We start from the raw sequence: 21,382 nt of genomic DNA on the forward strand, positions 1-21,382 counted from the left end.
TAAATCAGCTAGATCAGTTATAATCAAAAGGAGACATCAAAACTTTGACAAAGCATGTTAGATCAGCAGGGAGCTGAAGGGAGATGTATAGTGAGAAAGAGGTTCACAGATTCCTTTAGGAGTTCAGTACAAGCATTTCAAAATCCAATTCCAAGTATGAAAATGATGGCTAGACTCAATCATGTATAGGGAAACCTGAAGCTACTGGTGGAATACTTAAACAATGAGCTTGGTGCCATGGTGCTAATACCTAGCACTGGCCTGTGTCAGGTGGGGAGTTTACAAGTCAGGTCCAGCTCCCCTTGGCATTCAGCTGGAGTTAACACGTTGCTGCCCTCTGTGCCTTTTGCAAATCCTCTGGATACCTGATCTCTTGATACTGAGGACAACAATGGCTAGATAGACCATAATGGAAAGGTGGGGTATCTTCCCGTAAACACAGGACTTGTCTGGGAGCTTTATTGGCTTTACAGGTTGTGTAACCCGTTTCTCAACAGCAGACAAGGCTGTAACTCTAGTAATCTGCCGGGGAGCAGATCTAAATTTTTAACTGCTGATGATTGAGAGAGTGAGTGTGTTCAGAGAGTAATTGTGGTTCAATCTTAGGTTAGTATGAAGGAGAGAAATGGGGCCAATCTTTAGCTTCTAACAATTTGCGTGAGAACTCTGTCCTTGTCCTTACATGTTTTCATACCTCTTCACCTTCCCTAGAAGTTAATTAATATTTGGTACTTCAGAGGAAGAAAGAGCAGCACAAGTGTCTGTATCTCTGTAACTGTCCTGTCTTTTCAGGTTTTCAAGTATGTCACGTCTTTTTGCCTGTACTTTAAATATTTACAATCTAAAATGGCCCGATCTTGCTTATTCATGTAAAAGCTCTAAATGTTCTGAGCCCTATATGGGGCAGAGGGAATTCCCTTACCCAACAATCCCATCTGTGCAGTATTTCACTTCTAATCCCAAAGTATTCCCTGAGGATTCCTGTCGTATACTCTGCAATGCGTCATCTTGCTAATGGGAGATGTGGCATACATTTTTATATTGCTTCGCAGCTTGATAGCAGGACAGAGTTCATTTAAAAGTAAGTGCTCCAGTGTAGCAGAAAGAACTGATGAGAAAACAGTGTGGTCTGTCTAGACTGCAGAATGCAAAATAGACTTGAGCTTTTATAGGTAAAAGATCTGTTTTCACCTGTCTCAGTCACAGCCAATTCCTGATCTCATTTCTTGGTAATGAAATCTCACATCCTGCAGCGTTACTTGTTCTGCAGTACAGCAAATCATGCTCATAAATCCTGTGTACGACAGGAACAGTTTTATCAACCTGTAAATGCTGGAAACTTGGGGGGTGTCTGGTTGGTTGGGGTTTTTTTTAAACCATGTTTTTAGGATTTGCAAACTCTGACCTTCTTAAGTGCTGTAAAATCCTATTTTGCCCTCTATTCTACACTGCATTTGACTAGTGTTACTTTTATTTTGTATATTCATCTTCTTCAGGTTAAGTCAATCAAGTTGAATTTCAAACTCTCTTCTTCCTCTACCAGCCAAAAAATTGCCAAATGGTCACTGTCGTTTTCCCAAGTGATCAGTCTGAATGTCAAGCCAGCCACCTAGGCTTATTACTGTATGTAGGCTTGAGTTTACACATTATTCTAAAAAGCATGTGTCTTAACGGAAATAGGCACATCACTTCAGTAAGTTCTTACAGAGCAAGCAAGGCCTTAGGGCTTCATAAAATAGTGAATGAAAAAGCTCAGAGAAGCTTAACCTTCCTCTCTGTCTTCTATCCACTTAAGCAGTGGAAATAATGGAATGACAGCAATTATGCTTTCCTGTGCTTCTCAGCAACTTGCATAATGAGAAAGATGGTGTGGTCTGGTTGTTTTTTAACCCATTCTTGGGAATGCATGTATACCAAGCTGTATATTTTCTGAACAAAAGGACCATGTTTGTTTAAATAATTAAAATCCACCATGAAATTTGAAATACTTTTGTAGGCAATTTTAGATGAAATGCTGGGAAAGCCTAGACAATGTCAGAGACATAGCGAGAGATGTCTTGGGTTATCAAGTGCCGTTCTGGATAGGCAAGAGAAAGGTTTAAATCAGTCTAATGCAGCACCCCTGTACTTCTGAACCGGTGCTGGAAAACTGACTGCTGAACTCTTCACAGCTGCTTTAAGTTGCTTCTGCTGGTAATAACCTTTGTGATGTGGTAATACAGCCAGAGGCTCAGTGGGCATAGCAGATCCCTGGCTCTGCTGCCGTGCATAGACAGGCTGGAGTCTGAGTGGCCAGTAGTGTGATAGCCGGGTGCCATCTGGCAGAGTCCTTGGGCAATGAGATGAGCCACTGTCCTGCTGCCAGAGTAGAATGAGTGCAGTAGGGTTGCATCTGCTTGTCTTAAGATTTTGAAAAAGTGACCTGTGTTCAGCAGAATGGGGAAAGGAAGGACCAAACATGTACAGAGTAGAGAAGACACTGTAGTCTTCACAGTAGTGAAGAGAGAGACAGCTGTTCAGGGCAGACTTTCCTCTGCTGCTGCTTTTCAGGTAAACAGTTTCCACTGGAGGTTGTGGAGATTACCAGCACACAGCACTCCTGCAGACTAGAGTAGCTCTACTGACGTATCTAGTTAGAGGCAAAATTGTCATAGTGTCCAGATGATGTATTACAAGCACAAGGGATGTGAAATAGGGTCCCTGTGCACTTACAAGCATTTCCCTGGCCTCAGACCAGTTGGATCAGTTACATGTTCCCTTGTTCAGATTTCTGTTCCCTTCCACACCTAACAGCCTCACATGGGACCCAGCCTGGGTGTCCCAACGTGTCACTGGAGCTCTCTGGGAATAGAGACTCAGAAGTGCATCGTGGGATTGGGCTCTAGCTTAAATTGACAGTACTTCAGAAAGTCTTTAGATCTGCGTCATGTCTTTTTTACCTGTCATACTGCTTAAGGGAAAGATAAACTGATAAAATATGGGCCTTGAACAATGTGAGGCAACACTGACGCCTCTCTTCTACCTACCAACCAAGGAGACAAGATTAGTATTTAGTGACAATGATGTGCCATTTTCCTAAGGGTAGTGAGGGAGGAATTCTTCAAGGATAGCTGTGAAATTATTCTGTGAACACTGAGTCTACTTAGTCTAAAAGTGCTGGGTACCCTAATTGAGCCATTCAACTCGCAGCAGTATTACACTGATCTCTCATGCCCAGTAGATGTATATTATTGTTATTAGTGTATGCAATGCATAAAACCATTTTCATGCTCATATGTAATGTTTCTGCCAAAAAAACCCTGCCACGACACAACTCGGTTAGTGAATTAAAAGCTTTAGGATGTGTGTTTCTTGAGAGGAGGAGGGGGAGGGATACAGTCTCAGGCCAGCTGAGGGATGTCGGGAGCATCTGCTTAGGAGAGGAGAGGATGATCTGCTCTTACCCCTCACCCTGTATTTAAGGGATGAAGCGCAGCAAAAAGTGCATAAAGGAAGAACTCGGAAGCAATTGAAAGGGCTGTGGGGAAAAGCCTCTGTGAGAGCCCAATAGAGCTGGAAGTGGTTACCTGGAGGAAAGGGCTATGCTCAGCAGGCCTTGTGCTGAAATTGCTGATGGTGGTTAGGGGTTCCTAGGGTGCCTCGCACACAGCTGTACAGCCTCTCTCGTCCAGGGTTGACAGAACATCATCAGCCCAGTGCTTGCCTTTAGGACAGCAATTGCATGAGTTTAGGAAGAACTGCATCATTGCTGATCCTCCTCCAGCCCCTGCTAGCCCACACTGAGGACACCATAGGGACAACGGTCAACATTACCATACAGATAAGATAGGTTGGCAGTAGGAGGATTTATGCTCCAAGTATGGCACCTTGCAAAACTAGGCAGATAAAGCTGCTTTCAACTACGCAAAATGCTCCTCTGCTCTTACCCCTTATGTTTATTCATCTTTAAGGCAAAGAGGAAGAAAGAGTCATGCTTGTCTACCTGAATGGTTTTCTTAATAACATAATGCTTCAGGAGGTGTCTGGTGTTATACAAAGGGAAATAATCACATCCTTCTTGGCATCTATCATTCAGCCATTTTTCTGGGAGAGTAGGCTCCAGCTCTTCCCCAAGCCAGTCTTGCAGTGTCACTGTGCTCCCCTTGGCTGCTCAGCAGTTGGAGATACTGCAGCCCTGCCCAGGGCTTGTGCTGGCAGCATTTTTAGGGTTTTGAAACCAGGCTTACACAGACATGCACTCTGATTTTGGAGCCCTTTGCAAGTTGCTGATACATACTGGTCATAGCCAAATAATGACAAGCTAATGTCTGAGCTGCTCATATCTGTGTTGCCCACAAAAAAAGGAATAATTCCCCTTATTTAAACAGTGCAGCAAAAGCAGATGTCTCTAACAGCTTCAAGGAGCTTCAAATTTGACTCCACCATGCCTGTACTGCCAACATACAGCTTTCCAGAAGGTTAGAAGGAAAGTTATAAATATATTTGATACATAATTCTGCAGTAACAGCAGACGAATTTTATGATTTAGGCTGTTCTTATGGTGGTTTCCTTGCAAAAGCTTAGGCTGGTTGCTAGGCAACTGGCAAAAAAAAAAAGTACGTTCCTCTGCGTTGCAGGCAGGAACCCTGGGAGCAGCAGAAGCCTCAGATGGCTCCTTAAATAGCACTGCTGGGGAATGAAAGTTAAAATATTGAACATTCATTGGTTAAAGATCCTGTTACAAAGGTCAGCTATCTAAGGGATAGTCAATAATTTGGTTTCCTTTGGTGCAAAAGAAAGATTAGAAAGGGGTGTGCTTCTGTGCTGTAGATAGTACAAAAAAAATGGAAATTTCCAAAGACGCCTGACTGTCAAGCAGAATACCTAGGTGGGCTATATAATTGCCTTCAGGCTTAACTCTCTTTTCTTGACAGAAAGTGTGAAGTGGGGTGTTTGTCACATTAGCAAGGACAAATTTATGCTTATAGATATTAGAATTTAAGAGGTACTTTTAAAAGTGAGTATTTGAAGCTGCTGAACTCCAGTGCTCTAATTTGCTAAACACAAGGTAAAAGAAAAGGGAAGAATTGGTCCCTGTGTTGAGAGAAATAAATGTCTTAGGGAAATAATGTTCATGCGGAGGGATTTGCAGAAATCTAGAAATTCAGTGGAAAGCTAACACCAGAACAACTAATTCCAGAGTTCTCAATTGCTGGCTCACTCTGTCATCTCCCAGTATTGGTTCAAGGTCACTTATAGCTAGATGGCTGTGAATCCCAGGATACAGGGAATACTAATTCTTGCATAATGATGAAAGACTTTCCTCTCCCCTCCCCCCCCTTCCCCACAATCCCTTTGAAATAGTGCAGTTTTTAAAATCAGACAGGATGATGCTAGAAATGAAGCAGTACTAATTGTGGAGATTCATCTGTGTACTAAACTGCCAGGTGAATGGGAAATGAGGCTGTCTACCTTAAGGAACATTTTTCCCTTTGGCTGAAAAGTGTTACCAAAGAAGGTTTTTGGAACCTTTGCAAGAGAAGAGCAACTGTTTATGGTGTGTCAAGTCTGCCTGGCATGATTTACTGTCTGGAAATTCTTCTTCCTTTTACTTACATTTGTGGTTTCTTTATCTTCTAAATATGAAACTAATTTCTGACATCCTTCTTTTGTTGCTTTGGTATGGTGGGAGAGAAGGGGAGGGGAAAGAATGGAAATTGTGTTGGAGTGAGCTTGGCAAACCAGCATTTGGGCAGCATGTATGCATTTACCATAATTGATGGCAAGATCTGTTGAGCCTTTTGGAAAAGTAAGAAAGAGAATTAACTGTAGACTATTCTTCATTTTGTACTGCTCATGTGCAAGCATTGTTGAGGAGTATGCTTGCATGCTTCATTATATAATTAGTAAATGGGGAATGGGAGTTGTGTTTTGTATTTGGATAGAAGTTTTTCTTTACGTTTTACTCCTTTTATAGGATTCAAAGCCATGGCTGCTGTAATTACATAGGGGGTGGTCTCCTTTCCATCCTTCTTCCCCATAACTTCCTTGTGATTTCTTGCTGCAGATTGAGAAGTGTCATGTCCCCCCCCGCCCCGATACTGGGTGTGGTACATAGAGCTCTTTCAGAGGTCTGTATCGAAAGCAGCCATTTGTCAGTATTGCTTGCTACTTCCCAGAAACTGCCTTTTCTAATTTTCTTTTCATATATTATTGTGGAGCATGTTTGCGCTCTCTGCAGAAGAAAAATACTGTATGCAAGTGGATTAGGTGAGGAAAAAATGACAGACAAAATCAGCTTCCTATAGATGCTGGATTTAAATATGAAACAGTAGTGTCACCTCCTTTCCCCATTTCCATTGCAAAAAGCACAAAGTTGTTGGTATGTAAGGGATGGAGATGCCCAACTCAGGTAAGTGAAGTTCTAAAGTTCCTTACACAGTTCACCTATTTTTATTTTTTTTTGGTGGCTGAACATTCCCATTAAAGCACTGTTTTCACTCCATAACCTGATTTGAGCTCTGTGCTTTGTTGGTCATAACAAAGGAAGGATGGTCATGAATCTCCTTAAACCTGGTGAGAATCCCAAGGCTGAGAACTCCTACATTAGACCTCCCATAAACAAAGTTGAAACCCCCGTGAGGCAGCTGTTGGCAAGCTTGCCATTTCTTTAAACCATGTGTTTGGGGGGATTTAAAAGCCTTTTTCCCAAAGAGAAGCCAAATGAGACCCAGAGGCAAATCCCTAGCTCTCTGAAATCCTTGGGAACTGGTTCCAGTGCAGTCATTATCATCCAACAATTAGCAAGCTAAACCGACAGAACTTAAACCCTGGCTTGAATTTTGTTGTGAGCCCCTCTGAAGCTTGGAATTGTGAGTAGGAAGCATGCACGCACTTGGAGTTCAAGTTCTGCTCTTCTCAAAACATGCCTCACCAATAAATCTAATTATTATTGCCTTGCAGTGAATCTCACAAACAATGCGCTTGGCTGCCTGGTGCACCCACGCTAAGTGAAAGAATATGTACATTTTAATTATCAGATTATTTCAGTGTTACATAAACACTGTTTCATATTAAATATTTTTACAAACCAATGACATCTGTATTCAATACTGAATGGATGATATTCGTTCCCTGCCATGTAATTAATATTTTTGAAACACCTCATACCAGTCATACCAGTCTCCCCTAAGTAAGGTCACTGTGGGAGTGGGATATTCTTTCTCCCATCATTCCTTGGCTAACATTTTGATCATCTGTATATAATTTCTGATGAATTAAGTTTTCAAAGTGAAATTATTTAGATCTCTTAAATTTTTAAAATGCAGCTGGGGAGAAGGGCTTCATGCCACCATGTTTCAAAAACTACTTCTGCTCCATATGTTTAATTGCAAATTTTATAAACTTTAAAGTGACATAGCTTTGTAAATGTTTCAGAAGCAGTGTGGAAACAGCGGCTCTTGCTCTGTAAATCCATGTTCAGAAACTCCAGAGTGCATGTGATCAAGTGACTCCACACGTGAGGTGTTTGGGTGTAGGCACAGGGTGGGACTTTCTGCTTTGCAGCATTCAGTAGTCACTGTGTTCTGCAGTTGCCTCCTGAACAGATTCAGGACAGACATGAGAAGTGCTCTATGGTTTAAGGTTATTGGAGGCTGCAGGGTTGTCTTGTCCCAAGGACCAGCCTGACTCAGTAGACAGGCTGCAGACAGGTTGGGAGTGGAGGTCAAAAGGAACTGGCAAGGAGCTGGGTTGTATCACTTCTCTTCTGGTGTAGACCCTGGAAGGACCTACAGCTGTGGCCCAAAATAGGACGGGCCTCTCACTGCTCTGGTTTGTGCTAGTGCTGGCTGTGCTGGCTTGTGGGGTACCTGTCACCAGCTCCCAGATGCCTCCTGCGTTTCCTGCAGTCACGCTGCTGATGGGAAGCTGAGAAATCACCACTGGCTTCGGTTTCTATCTGTTTCTGAAAGCTTTGACACCGAACAGTGTGTGGTCTTTTACATACCTGACCTTTTCAGTTCACTTTCACATGGTGAGATGACAAGGGTTGCGGGGGGTTCAGCGGCAGCTACACTGACCGGCAAGGTACATGTTGTCCTGCTTACTCTTTGGGTATCTCTTGACTGGAAGCCCCTGTGGGGCTGGAATATAGGCAGCAGGGCAGGAAGATGATGTGCCAGGCTAGGACCCTTACAGGGTTATGCCTGCGTTTCCAACATGTCCAGCAGTGCTACTGGGAATTCTGCAGGCAGCATTCTGTCAGAGAGAGGAATAAGATGCCATTAAAACCTGAGACACTACTTGTTCTGAACAAATAGGTGTCAGGGAGGTTCATTCTGAGGGATGCTAGTCACCTTGTGACAGCAGAGCACAATGATGTGTTTCTTCATGTACCTCAGAGTTGAATTACCCAAGTCTTTGTTTTTGAGAGTTTAAGCTCTAGGACGAGGTTTATTGATTCCCATCTTTACCCTGAAACAAGCTTGCTTCTGGCTTTAGTCAAATTGTGCGTTTGGAATTGTAAAATAACAAGCATTTCCTTAATTTTATTGATGATACCTGATGCTCTATGTAGGTGGGAGCAGACTGGAGAACGTAGGGCATGCTGTTGCTCTTCTTCAGACCACACAGCAGGTACCCAAGCTTTTCAAACAAGTGGGTTTGCGCTCTGTTGCTGCGGAGCTCACGTCTTTGGTTACAAAACCCATCTTTGCATTAGCATGGGCAGGGCTGCTTTACATCTGGTTTTCCCTTTTCCAGGCTCCCTTCCAAGCAAATTCCTATCCAGGCTTTTGAATCCCATAGCAAGAAGAGGACCTTCAGTTTTGTGGAGAAAGGAGGCAGCAGGTGCAGCCCGCTTTGGTGTGGTGCAAGGGAGGGGAAGTGCTGGTGGCTGGTGGGAGCATGAAGCTGCGGTGCAGGGCTGCACGAGATCGGAGCAGACACCAGACCCAGCCACCTGTGCTGGTCAGAGCTCTGGTGGGGAGAGCCCCTGGGGGTCAGGAGGAGATGCCCAGGACCTGATAAGAGTAGTAGTTAGTATGACTCTGCAAGCTGCCGTTGCTGCTCTCCTGTAATATGGAGAGGCCATGATTAATGTGCTTGTGAGAGGCCTGTGTGTGTCTTGGGACTGTGTGGAAGAGTTGGGAGGAATGGGGCATGTAAGGAGAAATTCTGAGAGGAGAAAACTTCCCCTTGAGCTCAAGGGATGAGAGAGTTTGGGGGTATCACGGGTCAGCAGTGAGGAGGGTTGGAAACATGAAAGAAACTGTGGTTCGGGTGGAGTGGACTGGAGGACTGTGGCAGGGCAACCCTGCCACCTCCTCATTGGCTGACCAGACCTTCTCACCAGGATCTCGGAGCTTTCCTCGTTCCCCTTTAAACCTACTGAAATGTGGCAGCCATGAATATGTGCTGTAAAAAGCAATGTTTATGGAGCGTATTGAATCAAAAGGGCTATGTAACTGCTAATCTTCATAAACGTCATTCATTAATGGTAACCTAACACCAGGAAGACAGCAAGAGTTTTATGGGCTTTCTTTTTAACACATGCTACTTGGACCACCCTCTGAACAGTGTATTGCTCTGCAGTTGCTTGCTCCACCCTTTGTATGGTGGGATCCCAGTTGTATGTTCTGGAACTGGAGAAGACACAAAACAATCTACATAGCAGACTACTTTAGATACACAAACCTCTCTCTGAGTAGAGTTGGCCTAAAATGTTCTTGTACTGTAGGATAAGCTCTTTATGATCTTTTCTGGCTTACTGGAGAATGGTTGTGTGCAAGGAAAACTGTAGCAGCGTTCTTGTGAATTGGGAGGGCAGAGTTAAAATAACCAGTGTGTTAACAGCTGAGGAAAACTGTTTCTTGTAAAGTGCACAGCCAGGGCTGGTTCTTTGGCATGTTCCCTCTGAGCGTGGGAAGAGTGTATGTTTGTGTGCGCATGTGCGCACACATGTGTCTGTGTGTGGAGGTGGGAATAAAGTTGCTAACTTGTTGCTGACATTGATTCCTTACTTCATAGCACTTCTTTGTACATTTCACTGAATTATCTTGCTTGGACTCTTAACAGCATTGTCTAATCAGCCTTTTTTATTTCCTCCTCCTCTCTCCCCCCCCTCCTCCTCCTCCAGTCAGCATATGCTGTGTCAGTGCTCAGAGAGTGTGCTAAACTGCGACCTACAGATCCCACCGTTCCTCTTCTGGCTGCCAAGGTCTGCATTGGGCCGCTGCACTGGGTAAGCAAGCTGATGCAATTCTTGTGATCTAAGAGATCAGGTACGGCAGTGACAGTGCCACCATGTAGTTGCAGTGGAGAGAGAGAGAATCCCTGTTAAAAATCATGCATGCATGTGTGCCTTTTAAAAAAAAAAATGAAAATCCCAGCAAGAAATTCTGCGGTGAGTCACTGAAATGTGTTTTGCTGGCACATTAAACAAAGGAGGAGGGGGGAAAGCCATAATAGCTGTTCTGGGGACTGCTTCTTCAACTGAGTGTTGAGTTGAATGGGCCACTCGTGTAACCCCTGGAAGACAAAAGTTAATAGATGTTAAGTGGACTGTTAGACAGTTCAGGTCTGCTGGATGACTTGGTCCTTTGTTCTTGAAGTTGCTGTGTCAGTGTTTTCTGTTCTGCATGTGTTAATATATACCCCAGAAGCAGAGTGGGAGTGGAAGTCTGTGCCTGTGAAATTCTGATTATCCCAAGGAGCAAAAACATCTGTCAGTCTTTTGCTGCTTGGTTTAATTACTTGAATGGCAGCCTGCTGATTTCACCTGTCCTCACCACGAGGTGTCCCTGCAGTCAATGAAGGATTATAATTGCTACTACAAGTAAAACAAAGGTGCAGGAAAACATGAAAGAAAATACCAGAAGAATCTGCCCAGATTTTGGTGAAAAGTTGTAGGAGCTAGATCTGCTGTTGTTGTGTCCCCCTACCCTCTTCCTCCCCATCCTCTACATCCCTGTCTGGTGAAAAGTTGGTATTCAGCTAAGCTTAATTGAGTTGTATCAGTTTACACACTACGGTGGTGTCAGCAAGGAGATCTGGTTATGTATGTTTTTGAATTAATTATACTGTTTGAACTATAATGGTTCAACTTACATGTGAGTCAGCAAAACCTGGCAATTATCTTGTTCTAGGAAAAATCTTTCAGGTCTTGAAGGAATCCTTGCTGAACTACTCAACCTACCTGTGTTTTCTATATAGAGAAGTCCACTATACTTCTCTATATAGAGAAGCTTTAACGGAGTCACTCTGCCAAACATTGGGTCATTGATGTGTGTTGAGGTGAAAGGATGAGTAAGAAAAGAAATGGCATAGAATCTCTTTTCTTTCATGGTGTTTATGCAGCTCTCACTATTGAGGAATAAATTTCAGATGGTGCCATTAAAGTCTGCTGACTGTGATGGATGAGGAGTTGAATGTGAAATTATGAGCTGAAATTGAAGATGCTGCTGTGCCAGGAAATGATCAGAGTCAGGATTTGTCCTTCTCATTGGTGCTTCTCCCCAAAGTCTCTTTGAATCTGCTAGCACAGCTAACATATAAAAAATACCTTGTTATAGAGATACTTAGAAAAGATGGTGAGACTGTAATTCAGTCCCAACTCTGTCCTCAGACAATCTAGTATATCCAGACTTCTCATACATGGCAGAGCTGATAAAGTACAGTCTAACCCTGAAAAATAGGAGAAAGAAGGAAAAAATGATCTGGTTTTGATTATTGCAAAGTAAGAGGGTTCTTTCCTTTGTCTACTACTTTTTAATTGTGTGAAACACTTTTCAGTGTTATTCAGTCAGACCCTGGCTCAGAACTGGGATGCAATGTGAAATACAAACATGATTTCACAAGGGGGTAATTTTACTGCATTTATCTAGAGTGCAACCTTATGAACTAAAACCAAATTAAAAATAGGCTTCTCCCCTCTTCCTTTCACTCAGTGGCTTATGCTCTACCCTGATACCAGACTTGATGGTATAGAAGAGTTTTAATTAAGGGGAGTTAGAGGAAAATCAGAGCATATTTTAAAAGAACTGAATTGATGGATTCCCACATCTCATAGTCAAAGGGATGCTTCTGATATTACTGGCAAACTCCTGTGCCTAATAAAGACCTTCCTGCTTAGCAGAGCTGTTTTTCTAAATGTCATCCTTACAGTAATTATTTGCATTTAAATTACATAGCAATCAAATCAGAATTGAATCATTTAAACTGGAAGTGAACAAGCTGATCAATGCCAGTATAAATAGAAAGGAGGATAGACATGGCACGGGAACAGTCTAATGGACAAATATTAACAGTTGCAAATACGCAAATATATCTTGCTTTTCAGAACACATAAAATATGATTAATTTCTCAATTAGGAAATATATCTATGTACTTGATTGCTGGCTAGGCAGGAAAAGGGTAAAATCAGATCACCATTTATCCAAATGAAACAACTAATTTATATGTCCTGCATCTGTCTACTATGTGCTTTTGGTGCAGAATTGTACTCAGTTTGTATATGGTCCATGGACAAGCAGTACTTTAATCTCATTTCAGTTACTAGCAATAAAAAAACTCAAAACCATTTATGCAGCTGGATAATTACAGAATGACATGAGGAGCACAGAACGGTTTCTTTCCTGATTAATCTAGTGGTCATTTAAAGCATTTTGCTGGCTTTGTACACGGCACACTTAAGAATCAGGGAAACAAAAAATTCATTGAAATGTAACATAGTGATTTACAACATGGAGGATGCACATCTATGAAATAATGTCTCAATGAAGAACAAAACAAAGTAAAGAACATGCATACATTCATACTGTGTCATGCAAATCAATGTATAACAGAGCCTGATGTGGAAAAGAACTAAATGCCCCCAGCTTCTGTTGTGACAGTATGACCAGATTATTAGCTGATGTAAAATGGCACAACTCCACTAGCATATTACTGGCACCATGCTGGCTTACATCAGGAGATGATCTGCCCCATCGACCACTAGCTTTCAGGATTGGGTCTGCAGTAAATAGCTGAGTGATATAAACAATATTTTGGTTACCTTTTTCAGAATTGCAGGTTTTCACAAATTAAAAAAAAAAAAAAAAGTAGAGTGAACAGTAAATCAATACTTCATTAATTCTAAAGCTTGTGTCAGTTGTCTTGGAGGACCAGAAATGCTCCAAAAATAGTGCACCTATATAGACCACGCTTGTCTGGTCAGGATGCGGTTGGACCTGTGCTTAATAGAGCTCATAAGATACAAAAGTTTTTGGCAAAGTTGGAGCTTTTATACTGTGTCTAGCCCATTACACAGGTGTTTTGAACGTCTTTGTAGAGAGCTCAGTTACTTTTGAGGCATCATGCTGCCTAGCCTTCCAGTTTGCCAAGGTTTCAGCACAACAGTTTGCTGAACTCACATATGAATGATTCTAGCAAGTGAACACAAAGCCCATTTGTGTTTAGCCAGCTGTCTTTTAGCTTTCCAGAATGCACTATAAAGTTTTTGATTATTGCAGTTGAGTATTGTTTTAAATTTTCATAGGAGAGTTGATGTAGCTTACAGTGGAATATGTATATACTGAGGTTGTTCTGCCTTGGTCCACTATAAATTCAGAGTTCCACTTATTAAAAGGCTTGCTGCAATTTCCGCTTTCACTCCTGGCAAGGCCTCAGCTGAATGCTCACTTGCCTATTTTGGCAGTGACTTTGAGTTGCAACATGAGTTGTTGTTTTTAACATTTTAATAGTACAGTACCATTAATTTCAATACTAATCTAGGTTCTCCAGGACCCTGTAATGGAAGGTGTTGTGAAAATACTAAAACCAGAACTTCTGCCTACAGGCAAGCGTTAAATACTGAATTTCTCCATTTTTAGGAGCTTTAGTTAAAGGCATTTAGGGTTACTATGATGCTTTCTTGTGCCTTTTACTCCATTGATTCCAATGGAGGCATGTTGAAGACTTTGTAAATACATATAGAGACAAATGGACTGTAGTCTTAGGATAGGCTTGGATCTTCTAGGACTCTGGTCTGACAGAGTAGGAGGACATGAGGCATGTTCTTACTATTTTATTACCCCATAGTAGATACAGTAGAAATAGTGTTGTGCTAAATTTGTGTAGCACCAAATGATACCAGTATTATGAGCTACCATGAGCTTTTGAAGGTACTTCACCCCATGGGAAAAGCAGCAGCACAAGATGGTGTCGTGCCTCTCAGACGTTTCCCTCATTTCTTTTAACTCACCAGTCTTAGTGTGCGCAGTGACGTGCTCTGCTCCAGCACTTTGCTGGGAAGGCAGAGATCATGCCATCAGTCAGGGAAAGGGAGAAGACAGTGGGGTCGGGCCAGGCCAGACCATGCATGGAGTCATAAAAAGTGAGTAAGACATACCATGAGGTCAATACATCGCGGGAGGGGGGAAGGTTGGCAGGATGTAGATTTAGAGCTGCGTGCTTCTGAGGTAACAGCTTATCATTCATTACTTTCACAGACCACTTAATCCGAGAGTGCTTCTCTCTCCTGTCCGTTGTTGACCCTGTCACTATAGATAATAAATGCTGTGCATGTGCTTGTACCCAGTCACCCAGAAGCCCTGGAGTCGCATGGAAATGCTTAGGTCTTACTGCAGTATGAATAATATTGAAAGATCAAATCTAGTCCCATTATCGGAGTTATTCTGCCTGCTGAGTGGACACTCTAGAGGACTCACATCGCTAGGGCAAGAGGCTACAGAGAAAACAGTGAATGGTAAGGAGCTGCTAGAGATTTCTTCCATCTTTAAAAAACATTCTTGTTTACATCATAGCTACTGTTACTGGGGCAATTCCAAGGGTTTTAGACATCAAAAATGACCAAGAATTTTGCCTCTATACATCTCCCCTGTGAAGAAACCACTCTTGCTACAGTGGAGGAAAGGCCCAAGTATTCAGAAGTGCTTGGGGGCTAAGCTTACATGCAGAGTAAGTTGATGGGCTTAGCACTGGTGATGCATGGAGAAAATCCTGACTAGACCAACAACAGAAAGCACAGAAATTTTTTTTTCTTGACATATGTAACATGATTTGCTTTGTATGCTGTAAACAGCTGTGGCACAAAACCTTTCCATTATACTGTGCCTTATTGGCCACTTTTTTCCTATGCATTTTTCCTCTTCTCATTCTCTTTTCCCAATATTTAATTTTTTCTCCTCTTTGAATTAGTCTCTATATTTCTATATTTTCATTATACAACCCAGTATAATGAAAAGGTTAAGAAGAGGTCCATCCAACTCGTTAATATCATGTAATTTTGCTTAGATACCCTTTCTGTAGGATTTGGGTCTCTTACGTGCTTGCGTATCACTCAGTCTCACTGGTGTCCAAACTCCCCTGCTTCACTAACCTTGTCTGCTGTGCTAAGTCCAGTGTGACTTGATGTGTTTCCTGCCCCCTCCCTTGTGCACTCTTCTCTTTTGGCGCAGTGAGATGCCATTTCCATGCTGCTGTACATCATCAATTTGCTTGTCCTCAATTGTTCTAAACCCATGCTGGTGAGAACTGCAGCTCCCACTTACGGTCCTGGAGGGTGTTGATTCAGTGGGGTAGGGCATGAGCTTTTCTAAAAACAAGCTGGGTGGCGATAGGCCAGGGGACAGCACCTGCTGTTCCCCACTCCCTTGTCAGTATGCCCCCAGGCTTGGCTCAAGCACACACCAAAGCCTGCGGTCAAATAACAAGGGTGACTGGAACAGCCACTCTCTGTTTCAGGGAAAACATCCCTCAGGGTTACACAGCTGACAACTGTTCCTTTTCCATCAGAGATGATGGAGGGGGTGGAAGGGGGCAAAAAAACCCACAACCACCCCACAGTATTACAGTCTTATCAGTGTCAGCTCACAATTTGGCAGTCCGTCTCTTACCAGGTGCCAGGTGTGTGCTTGTTTCTGGTGGTGGAGAGGTTGCTTAGCTAGTGCTTCCAGGTGCTGCCTGACTGTTTATACAGCTTGAGTTCAAAATACAAAAAGTTCCTTTTAGGTTTTTTCCCCCCACACCTGCTTTCTGAGCTTTCTTCTGTGCAGGTCTTCGAGGCAGGGAACCTCTCCCTGTAACCTGTGGTGCTGCCTTTCTCTCCACCAGCTATTCAGTGCAAGGTATGCTGAAGAATGGAAGGGCAGTAAGGGCCAAATCAGAGGTATATTTGTGTGGCTTTGAGACTGGTTTTTGCTTGCTTCTGAGACAATAGCAAGTAGTGATTCTAGGGAAACTGAATTTGAGCTGTTACCGGCGCTCTTGATGTCCAAAGAAATATCTTTTCCGTGATGTTTGGAGCTGCCGTCGGCGCTGCTAGTGACCAGGTAACAGCAGAATGCTGTGCATTTCCTAATCACAAAGTGACACTGTGCAGTGCCTGCTGTGGAGGAGGACATCCTGTGGCATCCTGTGAGATAGAGCTTACTAACAAGGGCCTATAAGTTGCCACAAGAAGTTTTGAACCATGTTCCTTGCCCTTCCAATGCAGTGTTGTGTCACCTTAAGATTGGAGTCATCCTCTGAAGTGCATGAACCATTTAGGTTCCCTTCATATTAAGGCTGGCCCCTGGCTGTGCAGTAGCAGTGGGAATGGATGTCTTGATTCTTCTGATAAAGCTTTCTGACGCTTAGATCACTACTGTGTACTTCAAGCTCAAAACTTCTGGGAGTCCCACAGGGTGAGACTTCACGTACCCAACACCACATGGGGAGAGGGGAAAGGGGGAGCAGCTCCTGCTGCTTCAGGTCATGTGGCAGCATGCAGGAGCTGCAGCTGGGAATGTTGTATCTGGTGGGATTCCGGAGGGGTTGATGCCTCATTTGGAGGCCTTCTCCCCTCTCTTTCCCATTGCTGCAGCACAGAGTGGAGACATCTCATATGCTTAAGAACCCCCATGGACACGGATTTAGTGGCAGATCACAGTTCAGGCTCACTACTTGTCCCTCACTCGGGTGTATGGAGAGGGAGTTTTCATCCAGACTGCAATCCGGTAGTCCTTGCAATTTAGTTGGTAGCCCCAAGTATGCCCCAAGGGGGTTATTCCTGTTTCAGTTAGCAGTTTCCAGATTCATAGTTGACTAGGCAATCAGCAAGACTGATGCACTGGAGAGTTGAAACCTCCCAGTGGGTGACATGAGTGAAAAGTTTGGCTTTTCACACTTGCCCAGAATGATTGAAGAGTAGGAGAACGGGAGAAGATGGGGCAGATGGCAGCCACAGCAGGGCTGGCAGGGGAAGTGACTGAGTGGTGTAAGAAGGAAAAGTCTGTGCTCTTATAAACAGAACCAGCTGTGCTGGAGTTTGCAAGGCCACTTATATTCAAAGCAGCCTTCAGCTGACCGAAGCTGGCATTCATGAGAATCTTTGTGGCTGGTCAAAGTGCCATTAGTGTTTAGTATGAATAAATGTTTACAACAGCCATTCTGGAAAGTTGTGGTTTTAATTATTCATACAATACATTACTCTGACACTCACAGGTGGCCCTGGATAACTGGCAGGCAAGAAAGCTGAATGGTGTGCTGCTGATTTATGCAGCATAGGCCAGCAGTCAGAGACTGGAAACACCATCAGGTGACCATTCATAGAAACAATGGAGCAAAATCTCTCCAATTTTAAATGTCTCCATTTCAACTCCAAACCTTTCATTTAATCTCTTTTTTTCATATGCTCTACCCACCCCTACCCTTGTTCACTAGTCATTAGAATTCCTTGTATAGCTCTTTTCTTCATCTAATGGAGACTTCTTGGACAAAAGTGTGTGTGGGGAGGAGAAGAGAAACAATGAAAAAAGAGAGTGGGAATGTAGCTGTTTATTGTGGCAAAAGAGGTGCATAATTAATTTTCTGGCTGCAGAGATTTCATGTCTTACATAAAAGTTCCTTAGAGCTGAAAAATTTATTTATTGTTTCATGGGAAGGGTTTTGTTGGTGGTGGTTTTCTTTTGGTTTTAGTTTTTTGTTTGGTTGTTTTTTTTTCCTGTGTGGCAAGTCATGGGACATTTTCTTCTTCCATTGTCCTAGGCTTTGGACCACAACACACTTCAGTATGTGTCAAGGAAGTCAATAGGGCTACTGACAGGATTAAGAAATTTCCTGGAGCAAATTTTAGTCTTCCTTGTATGATCAGAGTTTAAAGGGTCTCATCTGAGCATCACTGAAGTTATTAAAACTATTTCCAGTGTTTTCAGTAGACTTTGGATTATGCCGTTAGACAGTCCTTGCAGTTTAGTTAGTGGCCCCAAGTTATGCCCCAAGAGGGTATTCCTGTTTCAGTTAGTAGTTTCGAGATTCACAGTTGACTAGGCAATCAGCAAGACTGTAATGCTTTCAGGGAAGAGTTTGATGGTAAAATATACATTGGTCACTGGTCTGACTGATCTAAGGTTTCAGAAATTTGGGAACTATTGGTCTACATCTAGTTTGAATTGTATGGCCTCAGGGAGCTGTACAAGTGAGGAAAAGACCCAGGCAGTGGAGACTGCTTCTTCCCTTGCACTTTTCAGCCTTTCTTCATGCTTACATTAACAGTAATTTTTTTCTTATGTTTGATATGATCTAATAAATACCAGGTCCTTTGTTTATGGAGATGTTAGTTAATGTCACCTGAATGTCTTCAAGTGATATAACTAGGAGGCCAATTGACAGAATAGTATATCAAGTCAAATAGGTTCTGTTCGTAGGTAGCATATTAACAGACCACTGCAGAAGGGGCGTTTATGGTCTGCTGGTATGTTGTTTTGATTCCAGTTCATTACAGGTGACTCCTTTTAGATGTTAAGGAACTATGAGGTGCTATAGTCTGACAAAGCTGAGTATTAAGAGAGCGTGTTTCAGTTATGCCTGCAGTACTTGCATCTAAAACAGTTGGATTTCAAACAAAAATCTATTTCCTCAAAATTAAACCCCATCCCAGAAGGTCAGTTGTCATATAATAAAAGTTTCCAAAAGGAGGACTTTTTGGATAATGTTCTTGATTAGGGATGACTCTGATTATTATTGACAGGATCTGCAGACTGTCTTGTACAGAAATGAGGTCTTCTGTAGGCTCTGGGTCTTTCAAGCAATACTTAACAGCTTTTGCCTTTACTTCTCCATCCTATACCTTTCCAGATATGTACAGTCTACAAGTCTTAGTCTTTTCTACTTATAATGGGTGAGTGATGTTAGTGAAAATTAAACGTTAGACATGAGGAACACTCTGTTCTGTAATCAAATATTCAAATTCTATTTTGTTTTAAATTATCATTAACTCAGATTTTGAAGATACTAAAGCTTTATATTTTCATTAGATTTAGATCTGTGTGGTCAGCTAGAAAAGGAAGGTGGGGGAGAGCAGTCTGTATTGTAGTAGAAGAGACCGGCTTATGTATTTCACCATTTTGGAGTCCGATCCTGAGAGGTCATGACTGCTTTCTCTTCCCATTATAATCTGTAATAAAATGCATTTTCCAGGAAATTGTGTCTTTGTACAAGATGCAAAATGTGGCTAGTGCAGCATGAGCTGCTAAGGTAGTGTGGTATTTCAGATCAAAATTTGTGTCCTGAATTTGCTGCCTCCTTCTTGTGGCAGCAGAATTGCAAGCAGCAGCTGAACTTGGCTTGCAGTGAAGTGCTTTCTTGTTTTACTCTTGTAACATTTTGAAAGGAAGTAAAATTTGCTAATGTTTGAAAACGAAAACATTGTACAGCAAAACTAGATGGTCAACTTGTTAGACCTTTCAATGTACTGCTAGGATAGTATATAAGTAGTCAGTTGGTTCAACATTTGTATTTAAGGTTGCATGATTGAAGCGTGCCTGAAGGGAAATATAAAAATAAAATAGTGTTCTTCGTTAACCTTAAACATCTGGAAGTAGTTTGGGGTAGAAACCAAAACTTGTCTCAAAAATGTGCATGTGCACCAAGGTCTGCTCATCTGACCTTCTGCATCTTCCTTTCTATGAGTGTTTACTGTGATCACTGAAAGCTCTTGTATGAATGGCTCTCAGATCACTTACAGGTAAGTTTAATGGGATAATCTTATTGAAGCAAGTATAGAGGAAATGCCTGTAAGTCTCAGCCTACCTTTTTTGCAGCTGGAAGAAGGAGAACACTTTGCTAAAATGGTGATAGACCTGGGTGAGGATGCTGGAGAGTCCCTAGCAAAGGGTTACCTGGCACTGGGCCTGACATACAGTCTTCAGGCTACTGATGGTGAGTTACCCTGTTTGTCAAGTGTGTTGTATGGAGAGCATCTGTTCAAAGCCTTCAGTGCAAGCAATGGAAATTTATTAGAAACTCTTAGTGTTGACTGGATGTGAAAAACAATCAGATTGCAAGACAAATGGGGACTGTTCACTTGCTCAGAGAGCTGTCTTCTGTGGTAATAAAAAGTGAAATTTTTAGGGAAAGGTAGAAATGCAAATCATTACTTAGGAGGTGATAATCTGACTGCAGCCAACAATGCTTGGTGTATTTTACTTGAATATTTGTAATACATTTCTTTCACCTATTTACACAACAAAAAGTCAAACTTTCCATCTATTTTCATATTTTTGTCACCCACTCGTAAATCACAAGAAGAAATACAATCCAAGAACCGGAGTCAGAAATGCCTGACTTCAGTTCCTGGCGTGATACTGATTCCCCACAGAGATTCAACCTCTCTGTGATGTCGTTTCTTTCTCTGCTTAGAAGTAAACAAGATAAAAATATCTACCTCACTGGTACATGTGGATGTTGACTAGATAGAGACAACTGAATATAAGAAGTATTTTATTTTAATGCTGCTTGTTTGGGTTTTGAATGACTGGACAATGGACTCCTGCAGATTTGGTGCTTGGTAGCCAGAAGGGCTTGAAGTCCCAGTGTTTGGGAGAGTTTTAGCTCTGACCTTCATCAAGCTCACAGGTGGGAACAGTCTTTGTTTCTTCTACAACTTATAACATAGGTAGAAGGCCTGCTAACATAGTGTCTTTGAATAATTGCTGAGCTAGTGTGTTTCCTAATCAATTTGGCAGTCCTGCCCACATGCCAGCAAGGGCTTTTCTGTCAGATGGGTCCCACAGAAACAAATCGACTTCTTCCAGCAAATGAGCCTGAAACAAAGCTAAAGTGATGGTATTGTATCATAGAAGTATGCTGGCCTTGCAAGTTACACCAGAATTCTGCAAGGCATGTGTATGAGGAAGTGGCCTGTGCTCTTCAGTAGTGCAAGTCGGTGTATTTTTTCAGCCAGCCATATCTGATCAGCTGTTCTGAGAACTGGTTTCCAACATGGAGGTTAACAGGCACTATAGCTCTCTTCAGTTCTCCATTTCTCTGCCTCAGAATAGGTTCCCTTAGAAAGTTCATGTCAAGAAACACATGTCCTTCCTAGCCTGAACTTTCTCATATATATATATATATATATTTTTT

At 42.3% G+C, this 21,382-nt stretch overlaps 1 protein-coding gene across 9 annotated transcripts in view; it reads left to right on the forward strand.

Annotated features, from left to right (window-relative positions):
- The window catches only part of TTC7A (tetratricopeptide repeat domain 7A), a 179,685-nt gene that overhangs the window by 47,108 nt on the left and 111,195 nt on the right, over positions 1–21,382 (forward strand). For 7 of the 9 annotated variants that reach the window (XM_074818080.1, XM_074818076.1, XM_074818081.1 and 4 more), the window contains 2 exons: positions 10,118–10,222; positions 20,062–20,179. In XM_074818080.1, coding sequence (XP_074674181.1) covers positions 10,118–10,222; positions 20,062–20,179 — 223 coding nt within the window. The remainder of the gene's footprint in view (positions 1–10,117; positions 10,223–20,061; positions 20,180–21,382) is intronic. The other 2 variants (XM_074818078.1, XM_074818079.1) reach the window with 1 other exon arrangement.

The sequence above is a fragment of the Strix aluco genome, chromosome 3 (genome assembly GCF_031877795.1).
Source record: "Strix aluco isolate bStrAlu1 chromosome 3, bStrAlu1.hap1, whole genome shotgun sequence".
Classification (NCBI taxonomy): domain Eukaryota; kingdom Metazoa; phylum Chordata; class Aves; order Strigiformes; family Strigidae; genus Strix; species Strix aluco.